The 12,863-nt window shown below is 54.1% G+C and overlaps 1 protein-coding gene and 1 long non-coding RNA gene across 4 annotated transcripts in view; one reads left to right on the plus strand and one right to left on the minus strand.

Annotated features, from left to right (window-relative positions):
• Nucleotides 1–5,102: 5,102 nt before the first annotated feature.
• Nucleotides 5,103–10,672, minus strand: LOC129401907 (uncharacterized). Its single transcript, XR_008628425.1, has 3 exons — nucleotides 10,579–10,672; nucleotides 6,813–7,027; nucleotides 5,103–6,365 (listed from the first exon to the last, which is right to left on the minus strand). It is a non-coding gene; the product is annotated as an uncharacterized LOC129401907 (long non-coding RNA).
• A 166-nt stretch (nucleotides 10,673–10,838) lies between these two features.
• Nucleotides 10,839–12,863, plus strand: part of SEMA5B (semaphorin 5B) — a 125,544-nt gene continuing 123,519 nt past the window's right edge. For 2 of the 3 annotated variants that reach the window (XM_055124925.1, XM_055124926.1), the window contains exon 1: nucleotides 10,839–11,005. In XM_055124925.1, coding sequence (XP_054980900.1) covers nucleotides 10,964–11,005 — 42 coding nt within the window. In that variant the 5' untranslated portion in view covers nucleotides 10,839–10,963. Of the gene's footprint in view, nucleotides 11,006–11,447; nucleotides 11,652–12,863 lie in introns of those variants that run through there. The other variant, XM_004606671.2, reaches the window with a different exon arrangement.

Consider the following 12,863-nt stretch of genomic DNA (forward strand, 5'->3'; position numbering starts at 1 on the left):
TTCTTCTTATTCATTTCTAAATCCTGACCATTTCAGTTCTCTCTGTATAGTCCAATATCTTAGTTTACTACTGCATGCAGCAAAAGTTGATAATGGGTTTTCATGATTTCTGTCATCACTGGCTGGGTCGAGGTCCCAGCAGTTGCGGAGCCATTGCCACGTTGTTGTCAAGGCTCTCCCCCACTCCAGCCCACCCACTGCGTCCCATCCAGCCACGTTAGCCCCCGCAGCTGGTTCTCCCGGTCTGGCTGCCAGAGCCAAGCCCTCCTCCTTGCACAGCACACAGCCACGCTAATCTGGGCCTGCGAGAGGCTGGCGTCAGCCCCAGCGCACCCATCCATGCATTCAGTCAATATTGATGGAAGGAATGATCCGTGCTGTGTGCTCCGAGATAACTCAGAGGGAATTACTGCCCAGCCTCTTGGGAGGGGCGGCTGGTTTATGGGCAGCCTGTCTAGATCAAGTTTTATGCCCACCTACTACTCTCCCACTGCGAGGGTTTCAGGGTTCTTCCATGGCCCACGGAGAAACATGTCAGTGAGGGTAAAGGGGTCTTTCAGGACCTGTGGCAGTAGGAATAGAAGGAGAGTTGCCAGGGAACTAGTTCATTTAACATCTTGTCCCTTGAAAAGGTATCCAGTCAAAGTAGGGAGTGGGGTGGCTAAGGGTGGGAAATAGCAGGTGGTTAAAGGAAGCCTCTAGCCAAGAAACTTCCTCTTTGCTGGCTCACCTACATGCAGATAGTTAGCACCTCCCTCCGAGCCCAGCCACACCACTCCGCCAACACCAGGGGAGGCTTCTCTCTCCTCACCGTGGCCTAGTGTGGGTCTGTGAGCTACACCACACACACACACACACACACACACACACACACAGAGTGCCAGAGATTATGTGTGTGAGTGGCGGAGAGAGCGGAATATAGTGAGAGACCCAAAAGAACATTGGTTAAAAAAAATTAAGAAGGAAATGTAAAACTTTAATGTAGGCACGAAAGATGATTCCAGTGTGCTTGCATGCCTGGGGCCCCGTGAAGGGTCTGGGTTTGAGATCATGCTGTTCTGTGTGACCTTGAGGGCTGCTGCATCTGCCCCTGGGCACAACTGGCTAACTGTCATTAAGACAGTGAGTGGGGCTGGGTTCCGCACTTGCTTTGAAAGCAGCTGGATACCTGGAACTGCAGAAGGTCCCACGAACACCAGCAGGAGTGAATCCTGAGCACAGAGCCAGGAGTAAGGCTCACACACCACTGTGTGTGTTCCCCAAAACCAAACCAAAAACAATGGCTGTATGTTTGACTCTAATTTGCATTTGCTATTAAGCATTTGAGGGCCCAGCGAGGTGGGTGAGGGGTTAAGGCGTTTGCTGGCACAAGACTGACACTGGTTCCATCCTCAGCACCACATCAGGTTATCTAAGCACTGCCAGAGTGAGCTCTGAGCACAGAGCTAGGAGTTCCCGAGCACTCCTACTCCTCCCCCCCACCACCACACACAGTGTTTTTAAATGCAAATGTGACGCTGGGAAATCTGAGTCTAAACCTCAGTTCTGAAAGTGACCCAGTGTTAGGAAGCCCCAGTTTCCCGACAAAGGGGAGTCATGGTCACGCGTTCATCCCCTTGTTGCCGTGTGCTGCTTGGTCCTGACGCCCATTGTGTGGCCTGTGACCAGAGCCGTGAACACAGCACCTCTGGCCCGGCCTAGCAGGTGGCAGGCAGCAAAGGGCAGTGTCTGTCAGGCAAGGAGAAGGCAGACTGCATCACTTAAAAAAATATTTTTTCTTTTATTGAATGACCATGAAATACACAGTGGCAAAGTTGTTCATAATCGGGTTTCAGTCACATGATGTTCCAACACCCAGCCCCCCACCAGAGTACATTGCCACCACTAGTTTCCCAGGGTCCCTCCGGCCACTGTGGCAGGAGCTTTTCTTCTCTCTCTCTGTCTCTGTCTCTTTGTCTGTCTGTCTGTCTGTCTCTCTCTCCCCCCCCAACTCTCTCTCTCCCTTTCCTTTTGGGCATTATAGTTTGCAATACAGGCACTGAAAGATGATCATCTTTGTCCCTGTACCACTTTCAGCACTCAGTTCTTGAGACTGATTTCAAACTATCAATCATTGTCTATGACAATGGTCCCTTCTCTACCCTAACTGCCCTCCCTCCACCCCACACCACCACTTGAGGTGGGTTTCCAACCATGGACCAGCCCTCCTGGTCCTTGTTTCTATTGTCCTTGTTTTTTTTCATTATTTTGCTTTTGGGGTCACACCCAGTGATGCTCAGGGGTTACTTCTGGCTCTACTCAGGAATTACTCTGGGCAGTGTTTGAGGGCCCATATGGGATGCTAGAGATTGAGTCCAGGTTGCTGCAATGCAAGGCAAATGCACTTCACACTGTACTATCACTCTGGTCCTGTGTAAACACACAGAAAAGAAGGAGGGGGAGGAGGGACACGGGCAGCGGGCACAGGGCAGCGGCGCTCTATCTCTCCCACCGCCCGTGTTTGGTAGTCTCCAGCTGCTTCCCCTACCCTGGGGAGGTTGATGGTGATGACGAAGCAGGCAAAGGAAGGAATGAGGACCAGGCTGGTTGGTCTCAGTTGCAGTTTATTCCATTCCCATCTCCATTCTCCTCTGATTCTCCTCCCTTCCTGCTACTTCCTCCCCCATGCTACTTCATTCTCCTTCTCACTCTGGATCTGGATCTGGATCTGGATCTGGCTTCTCCAGATCTGGCACTGGGACTGGCCCCCCAGTCCACTCTCACAGCCTAGTTAAATCCCCAAGAATGAGGGGTTGGGGCTTACACATAGGTGTGGTCAAAATCAATAGGGGTAAAGTTCTTTCTCTCAGGGGATGTTTCTTCTAGGACAGATTCTCTTTCAGCAGGACACCCACCCAAGAGAGGAATCCTCTCCTTGTCCAACTAACATATAAGCATTCATAATATTAGTTATTTTGTATGGACATAGTAAGAGATGCATTAAGCTTATAGAATTGCTCTCCTGGGGTCATCTCGATCTCAGACTACAGTGCTCAGGCCAGATTAGTCTTTCCTATCCCTAGCAGGATCCTAGTCTCATTGTTGCTTTTGGATCATGACATGACATGTCCATGACCAAGCTCTTAACACATAGTTAAGCATTAGGCACTTTGGCCAGGCCCATCTCGATGCCAGGGTAGCACATAACTCACTGCTTGCCCTGGGTCCGTCCCATCCCTCGTTGGGACCCTGCTTTGGGGGGTGCTAGGAAGTAAGGGCAGCTGAGGCTTAAGTTGAGAAAGCAGATGCCCAGGAGTGAATAATATTCGAAGCCAATTAAATACCATGTTACCAAAGCATATTAACAACTGTCTTTCTTTGTCCATACAAAAAGGACATTGTTTTAAAGTAAACTATTCAAAAGACATGAGGAGAGGAGCAAGGCAATATTAACTTACAATACAAGTTCATAGTCCTAGAAAGGTTTGACCTTACAAATTAACAGAGTCTGATTAGGGGAAAAGCTGATTAACTGGTTGGGGAAGGGAGCATAGAAGTGGTTACGGATAGACAAAGGAATGGGAGTGACTAGGGAGCACCTTGATGGGCGTGACTGATATACCTAAGCTCCTAGTGGCAAGGGGAACAGAACATACCAATGTTGTCTTAAAATGTTTAGAGATTATTACCAGAAATGCCTAAACTCTTTGTGGCAAGGGACAAAGGACAAACCAATGATATCCTACATGGTCCCTCATACTACTTTCTTTTTATATCCCACAAATGAGTGCTCTGGCCCCTGTATCACTTTAAAAAAAAAATCAGTATTTTTAAATTTTTTAATTTTATTTTTAACACTTTTATTTATTTATTTATTTTTGCTTTTTGGGTCACACTCGGTGATGCACAGGGGTTACTCCTAGCTCATGTACTCAGGAATTACTTCTGACAATACTCGGGTAACTATATGGGATGTTGGAAATCGAACCTGGGTCAGCCACGTGCCAGGCAAACGCCCGACCCGCTGTGCTATTGCTCCAGCCCTGTGCTCTCCCGAATCCGGCTCACCATCTTGCCTTAGACAATGCACAGCTCAGCACACCAGGCATAGAACTCTACGGGTGATCCCTGCTGGAACTCTACACGTGATTCCCGATGGACATCACCGGCTGTTTTGCAAGATTCAGACAGAATGGCATTGGCGGGTATGGGGAAACTGTGACAGCAGCCGCAACATTGCCACCTGCCCTGACTGGGTCGAGTCATAGTGCCATGGAACATAGAGCCTTAGCGGCAGTGCGCCCAGTGGCTCGTCACTATGGGGTAGTGTCATCCAATCACCGGGTGACCTGGGACTCAGCGCAGGTGTTCAACCTGGCACAGATCCTCCTCGACAGGGTCCTGCTCTGCCAGCTGCTCAACAACCTCCAGGCACACTCCATCAACCTCAAGGAGATCAACCTGAGGCTGCAGATGTCCCAGCTACTGCCCAGAGACGCAGGCAGGTGCATGTTTGTCAGTGTGCAGATCGTTACAAAATGCCAGTCGACCAAAAGCTTACATTCAGTAGACTGGGAACACCTGCAAAGGTGATTAGAGGCCGCCCCAAAAGCCTCTGTCCCTCTCAGAGAGCCCAGCAAGCTACCGAGAGCATCCTGCCTACACGGCAGAGCCTGGCAAGCTACCCATGGTGGGTGTACTCAATATGCCAAAAAAAGTAACAATCACGTTCCTAATTCCCCTGATCCTGAAAGAGCTCCCAATACACCATCAGGCTACACTAGCACGTGACAGGGATGAATGGAGACGTTACTGGTGCCCGGTTGAGCAAATCCATGAACAATGGGATGACAATGATACAGTGATAGAGTGATTTTTAATAAAGTTGTTTATAATGATTTTTTCCATTCAATATTCCAACACCAATCCCACCACCATTGCACCTTCCCACCACCATTATTTCCAATTTTCCCAACCTTTCTCAAGCCTGCCCCTAAAGCAGGCCCTGAATAATTTATTTTATATTACTTGTTATAAATAATTAGCTAAAAATGATCGAAAAAGATTTTCTTGGAAGAAAGTGTGTGAAGGTTGTTGTATCTCACCAAGGAGCTCTTAAAGCCGGTGTGTAAGAGATTACTAACATGTTGTGACAGCCCTGTGTGTTTGTATCTCGGTAACCGACATCGGTTGCCTTCCACTTTACCTCCGTCCAATAGGGAGTGCTACTCCTGGCTATCGGTACCTGCGTCACTCTTGAAAGTCAGTTCTGATGAACTGACTCATGTTCGATCCAAGACGAGGAGGTGAAGGAAGGGGCATCTCACCGCAGAGCTTCGGGCAGAGAAGCTGCAGAGCCAAGGCCCAGATGCTGGACGCAGGGAGGAGGTGAGTGTGGGAAACAAGGACGTGCAGAGAGGCAGGGGCCCATGCCGGAAGGGGCCGTGCGGACCCCGTGGGCATAGTTGTCCACGAACAAGCTGGAGAGCCGTGGGGTTCTGAGCAGAGGAGAGGGAGTCTGGCCGAGAATGGCTATTGTGGGGACAGTCTCAACACCCCAAGGGAGAAAAGAGAGGGGGTAGAACTGGGGTGCCAGGGGAGGAGGAGGCAAGAAGTGATCACGTTTGGAAAAGATCCCAAAGGGCCAGGGGATGTGGGCCAACAGTCGAGGCCAACATGTCCCCTGGAAGTGCGGGCCCCTCTGCTTCCCATCCCAGAGCCAGCCCTGAACCATCGCAGAATATGACCCCTGCGCCACACCGGGAAGACACAATGGCAACCAAGACAGTGTGGACAACTGAGGATGACCACGTCAAGGGCAAGGGAGAACAACATGGCTTCCAGAGGAGCACAGCAGCTACGGCACTTGCCTTTATGTTGTTGTTGCTTGTTCTGTGGCCACACCTGGCTGTGCTCAGGGCTTACTCCTGGATCTGTGTTCAGGGATCACTTCTGGTTTGCTCGAGGACCAGGTGAGGTGCTGAGATCAAGCCCTGACTGGCCGAGTGCAAGGCAAAAGTCCTACCTGATGTACAACGCTGTGGCACTTACCTTGCCTGTGGCCACCCCAGTTAGATCCCCTGCAGGAGTAAGGCCTGGGCATAGGCAGGTGTGGCTCAACCTGGCTGCCTGGGCCTCTAGCCCCCAATTCAAAGGAGCAGACAAGGGGATTATTGGCCCCTTTCATGCAGAGTATGGGATAACTTCATTATTTGGGCTCTGAGGACTTTGGAAGTATTTTTATTTACTTAAATGGAGAGCCAGTTTGGGGAGAGGAAGTCCAAAGGTGCGTGTCAGATGGGTGCTGTTTGAGACCCTGGTGAGTGATTCGCACAGAGGAGGGCAGCAGTCTTGGGTCTCTGCTTCTGGACTTCCAGAGAGAGCAGCTGTGGAGACAAACCGGCCACTGTCACCCAGCTGCACATGAGCATCTCGCGGTGAGTCCCTCTCACCTTCCGGCAAACGTGCAGATCAAAAGATACCGGCCGGGCCAGGGGCTAGTGGGAAGGACTGTAGCCTGGCACGTGACAGCCCAAGTTTGATCCACAGCACTACATGGCCCCATGGTACAGCCAGGGTGGCATGGTGGCCGCCCAGCACCTGGTCACCAGTGCAGACCCAAACCATGAGGCCAGCTCTGCTGTGCTGAGTACCTCACAGGAGCAGCCCCCAGGCCCCCAGCACTGAAGGGAGCTTCCCCCAGCAGATACTAGCTGATAATGCTTTTGCAAACTGTGAAGCTTTACCCCCTGGAGAGAAAGAACAAAGTGCCTAAAGAACCGATTTGGAAGAAGTCCCAGTTAGACCCAGCCATGCCCATCGTCCCCTCTCACCTGTTCCTGTGGTCGAGGTGACAGAGCTCGAGGTTTCCCCGAGGACAGTTGTTCTTCAGTGGCCAAGCTGGCCCTGGAACCCCCGGTGCTGATGGTAGGGTACATCTGCTCGCATTTACTGCTTCAGGTCTCTTACGCTGTTGACCTGGGCCAAGTCGTCCTCCCCCAGCAGAAGTCTAATTCTATCGCTGTGCGCTGTCGTATGTGCCCTCTGCCTGGAAGAACCGACATATCCTGCTTTTCTGGAGAATATTTCCCTGCCCCCATTTCCAGCTAAAAGGCCCTTTGCTGGGGTCACCTCTTTTTCTCCCCAGTGGTGGTGGTGTTGGGTGGCAGGGGGGTCACACCTGGTGGACTCAGGGGACCCTGCAGTGCTTGGGATCGAACCCAGGACTGCTGCGCATGCAGCCTGTGCTGCAGCCTGACCCTGAGGCCTGTAGCGCCTGACACTCGAGACTGTCTGCTCTCCCGTCCGCCCGCTGGCCCCTCTCCCAGTGACCTCTCGCCGAGCAGCGTGAGTGGCACTCCAGTGCTGGAGCGGAAGGAAGGAAGGTCTCTTCTCTCACATTAGCTCCGGACAATGGCGAAGCTGCCATTTAGTGACACTTGAGTTCCTCTGACCTAAGCGTGCTTTCGGTTCACAAATCGACAATGGCTTCTGAGTAGGAATTCTCTTTCATTTCTTTCCTGTCCCTGGACACAATGAGCAGGTGATTTGGGGGCCAGGAAACTATTTAGACATTATAAGCGATTGCTGTCTTTTTCTTTTTCGATTCTTTCTCTCCTGCTGTCAGCCCCGGGCTGTAAAGCTAGGCGCCTGTTTGTGCCTGAGCTATTCTTTTTCATTTACTTTCTTTCTTTCTTTCTTTCTTTCTTTCTTTTCTTTCTTTCTTTCTTTCTTTCTTTCTTTCTTTCTTTCTTTCTTTCTTTCTTTCTTTCTTTCTTTCTTTCTTTCTTTCTTTCTTTCTTTCTTTCTTTCTTTCTTTCTTTCTTTCTTTCTTTCTTTCTCAAGTCACCATGAGATACACAGTTACAAAGTTATTCCTGATTGGGTTTCAGTCATGCACTATTCCAACACCCCTCTCTTCACAGTGTACATTTCCCACCACCAATGACCCCAGTTTCCCATCCCACTGTACCCCACCCCGCAACTGTCCTCTGTGGCAGACACTTCCCCCCCACCTCCTCTCTATCTCTCTTTCTCCTTTTGGGCATCATGGTTTGCAATCCAGGTACTAACAGGTTATCATGTATATCCCTTTACCCACTTTCAACACTCAGTTCTAGTCCAGAGTGATCATTTCCTACATTCATTGTCATAGTGGTCCCTTCTCTAGCCTAACTGTCCTCCCCAAGCCCCCCCACTTCTCCCCCAGCCCCACACCCATCTTGTGGCTAGTTTTCTAACAGGCATCAGTTGTCCTGGCCCTTGTTTCTACTGTCTTTGGGTATTATTCTCATATGATGTGTTTTTTTTTTTCACATCCTGCAAATGAGTGTGTCCATTCTGTCCACCCTCGCTCTGACGCATTTCACTCAGCACTATACTCTCCAGGTCCATCCGTGTATGTGCAGATTCCATGAGCTCATTTTTCCTAATGCTGTCTAGTACTCCATCGTGTAGATGTACCTTTCCTTTATTCAAACAATTGGGTTGTTTCCAGATTCTTGTGCCTGAGCAAGTGCTCCCATGGCCATGGGCCCCAGGAGACTGTGCTCTCAATCTTCCAGAACAATGCTCCCAAAATAGCTATCCCGAGCCAGGAGCATTTGCATTACTTCTCCTTTGTGAGGAGGTGGGGGAAATTCTCAGTCATTCTGGCCTTGGGTTCAGTGCAAGGGCCAAGAATGAGATTCCACTTAGGCCCACGGAGTGGGGTATACTTCCCACTGGAGGCCTCCGGAGTGCTGGGTGCATGGTAGGTTGAGACCTGCCACTGTGCTGCCTCCCAGCCTTCGGATTACTCCTAATCTCCAGGTTTAAAAGCAGTTTGGACTTTCTAGGTCAAGAGTAAATTCGAGGCACCCTTTCCCACTCACTATATTCCCTACTAGTCAGCATGTTTGTTTTGAATAGTTCTGTATTAATTACTGTGTTTACATTCCGCTTAATTAAACACGGTTCCAGTCGGTGGAAAATCCTTCCTAACTGAAGTTATCATATTGATGATGGCCAAGGCTAAGAAAGGTGCCAGAGGGAGAATGATGGGCCCAAGTAAGGGATTCGGGGATTCTCTCCAGGCCAGGTTTGCTAAGCTCCAGGGGTGCTGCAGCAGGTGATAATAGAAGACTGAGAAAAGCAGTGGCCCTTTGCACATGGACTTCTGAAGCTCTCGCATTGAGAGCGCTTGAGTAATCACTCTTAATCAATACAATCCTGTAGGATGCAATTAGGATTAATTAGCCTGCTTCCCAGGCAGCTCTGCTCCTCGCTCTGAGTGTCTCCCCTTCTTGCCTCCAGCTTCTAAAAAGGGACGGGCTGGGGCCGGAGCGATAGCACAGCGGGTAGGGCGTTTGCCTTGCACGCGGCCCACCCGGGTTCGATCCCCGGCATCCCATATGGTCCCCCAAGCACCGCCAGGAGTAATTCCTGAGTGCAAAGCCAGGAGTAACCCCTGAGCATCGCTGGGTGTGACCCAAAAAAGCAAAAAAAATAAAATAAAATAAATAAAAAATAATAAAATAAAATTCTGCTTCCCCTCCTTTCAATGCTCTCCATTAAAAAAAAAAAAACAAAAAAAAAATAAAAAGGGACGGGCTGCTAGCCTGTGTCCCCTAAGATAGGATCTTCCAGCTTCTCTTTCTCTACCCAGTTCCCTCCCACACTCCATACTGGTGGGGGAGAGGAGAGCCAGAAATCCAGGGTGGGAAGGGAAGAGGGAAAACCGTTCAGACATGGTGGACAAAGAGTGGGAGGGTTCAAGGATGTGGTGAGGGTGAGGGTTTGTGCCGCTTGGGAGAGCGCGGAGGGCCCCTGAGGGCAGCGTCTGGGCAACTCTCCTGCCCGTCCCTCCTCTGGCGCATAAACATATCCATGTTTTCCTATTAATAAAATGTTGTCTCTGTATCGCACACATTGGCATTATTACACATAACAAAAATAGTCCCTGGGAATGGCAGGGGGAGGGGGCAGGGCAGCACTCAGCACTGGACCCTCCTTGGCTGGGGATCCAAGAGACCCCCAGCCCCCAACAGACACTCATCCTCCCTCTGTATCTCCCTGTCCTGTCTAGAAGAGACATGCTGGGATTCCTCTTCCCCCTCCCCTGCCCCAGATGCTGAGGGGGAGCTACCAGACGTGTGCCCAACACCTGGGCCCTGCCCTCTGCCTCGTCCCTGCCACCGTCTCCTTCCGCCAGAGTCTCCTGCAGCTTCTTTCCTTCCACTTACCCTGATGAGTTCCTCTTCTTTCTGCAGGTTACGACTTTCAGCATTCCTGTTGCTCTAGAAGGATTTTTTTTCCCTGAGCTTGGCACCGTTTTCCTTTTTACAGTGGCTTGCAAACTCTTCCCCATCATCCTGTCTATGTGGGTTCTCACCTTGGCACAGAGGTGCGTGTGCAGGCAGAGGTGTGTGTGTGTGTGTGTGTGTGTGTGTGTGTGTGTGTGTGTGACCTAATGCAGATGGGGTGCCTTCCCTGGGTTTCTATCAGCCTCCATTTATCTGCTTTATCTGGGATTTTTAATAACCCAGAATATTTAATAACCCAGAATATTGTTATGTAAAACGCTTTACTCCCAAAGTTTTTCAATGTTCCCATTCTTACCTATTTTTGCCTCAAAAACATCTTTGCTTATCTCTTAAAATCCCACCTTCTCTGCGTTTAATTTTTCAGATCCTTTGTGTTCCTCCTTCATTTTCCCGTTTCTTTCCTTAGGTCGCTTCCCCCTTCCGTTTAAAAATACCTTTCTTTGTTCAGTAGAGGGCTCTCTTCCCTTCCCTCTCGCAGCTGGCAATTAGGGTTTGGCGCTTGCCCCTTCTGCCGTCCCCTCCCGAGTCTGGCCATCAGACCCCGGCTACTTAAACTTGTAAACAATTCAGCCGTGCTCAGCCGGGAGCTGCAGCTCCCCTCCTCAGCGGAGAGCACCCCGCAGCCTCCGGGGCTCGGGGGTCGGGAGTGGACGCCCTGCCAACGTTCCTGATGGGATTGGATGCCGCTCTGTCCCTCCTGGTTCTTTCAAGAGCGCTGGAGGGTGGGTATCGCCCTAGTTCCACCCTAGAACTAGGAGAAACTGAGGCTCGGAGAGGCGCTCTCAAGGTCGCGCCGCTTCTAACCTGAACCCCCTGGGGTTTTCCAGCCGGGCCCAGCAGCCTCGCCCCACTCCCCCCGCAGTTCCTAGCCGCGACCCCCTCCCCCCGGTGTGTGCGCGTTTCTTCTTGGGATCCGCGGGAAGGAGGGAGGTTTCTAGCCGCTCCGGGTCGGGGGCTGGGGGCCTGGAGGAAAGGGTCCTCGCCAGGAGCCCGGGGCGCGGCGGGGGGCGGCGGGGGGCGGCTGGAGCAGGATAGGTTCCGGGCCGCGGCGTCGTGGCTGGGGGCGCACGGCGAGCGGGGCCGGGGCCGCGAGTGGGCGCCCCCTTGCGCTCCGGGGCGCGCTCGGGGCTGGCGGGCCCCCTCCCCTCCTCTCCCGCCGCCCCAACTCCTCCCCCGCCGCCGCTCACTGCCTCGCCTGCCGCTCCGTCTCCTCCTCCCGCTGTCCCCGGCGCGCGGCTCGGAGCTCTGGGCGCGCGGGGGCTGCAGCCGGGCCGGGTGGGGACTGCACCGCCCCGCGGGCCCGCACCGCCGGACGCCGCCGGGACGGACCCTCGGCCGGGCACCCGCACCTGCGCCCGCAGCTCGGAGGTGAGTCCCGGGAACGGCGGGCGCGTCCCCCCGCGCCGGCTGCGGCTGCAAGTTGCAAACTTCAGTAACTCGGGTGGGTAGAGGGGTGGGGGCCCGGGGGCGCCGGCAAGTTGGAACTCGGGGGGCCGGTGCGGGCGAGGCCCCGGGCTGGGGCGCCGCCCGCCGCCTGCTGGCCTGCGTCTGGCGAGCCCGGCCCCGAGGAGGGCGCGGGGGGGGGGCTGGGAGGGACAGGACGGGGGACGAGGGCGCAGAAGCTGGGGGGCCGGCGGGGCGGCGCGGCGCGTGGGAGCGCGTGGGCCGCCCGGGCTGTGAGGTCTGGGCTCAGCGGGGCCGGAGGGGGTCCCTGCCGCGCGGGCCCGCAACTGGGCTCCTGCCACCCGCTCCCGCCGGCGGCATCTGCGCGGGACTCCGCGGCGGTCTCCGGGCTGGTGCTCTCCGCGGTCTGTCTTTGTGGTCGGGGCTGCCCATTCACTTTCCGCTCACGTCGTGCGGGAGAGCCGGCGCGGAGGGCGGGAGCGGGGGGCGCGCGGGCACCGGGAGGGATGGAGACGCCTGAGGGGACCCGCGCGCGGGGCGACGAGAGCGGAGTGGGCGCCGGACCCTGCGTGGACCCGAGGCGGAGCGCGGGGGAGACCGGGCCCGGCCGAGCCCAGGGGAGGGAGGACGGAGCGGGCGTCCTCGCCTGCCGCAAACTTTAGATCGCCCGCAGGAGCCACCTGAAGAGCCAGCCTCGGCCCTGCCCGGCCCGGCCGCCCCGTCCGGGTCCAGCCGCGCGCCCCGCGATCCCCGCCGCGCCGTGCCAGAGACGCGGGAGCTCGCAGCCGGCCAGCCCGCACCCCGCACCCCAGCCCTCCCGGCCTCCCCAGCCAGCCTCCCAGCCCCGACCTCTCCCGTAGCGGGTCGCGTCTCCTGCCACTTTTCTCCGGCGCCCCTCCTCCGCCCGCCGTCTCCTCTCTCTGCGGCGGGCCTCGCGCGCGGAGCCCGCCTGCTCTTTCACTCTTTTCTTTCTCTCCGTTCCGTTCCCCTTCTGTCTCTCCACCTACCCTCGCTCCCCTCGCCCTAGTCCCTCTCTCCCCTTTGTCGACCTTGGTCGGGATCAATGACCTTGAGGATGGGGCACGGGAAAACTTGAGTCTGAGCACTGGACCTCACAGCGCGGGCCGGGAGAGGGGGTGGCGGGGGGGGGGGCGGTGAGGTAGGGAAAAAGGAGGC

The sequence above is a fragment of the Sorex araneus genome, chromosome 2, assembly GCF_027595985.1.
Source record: "Sorex araneus isolate mSorAra2 chromosome 2, mSorAra2.pri, whole genome shotgun sequence".
NCBI lineage: Eukaryota > Metazoa > Chordata > Mammalia > Eulipotyphla > Soricidae > Sorex > Sorex araneus.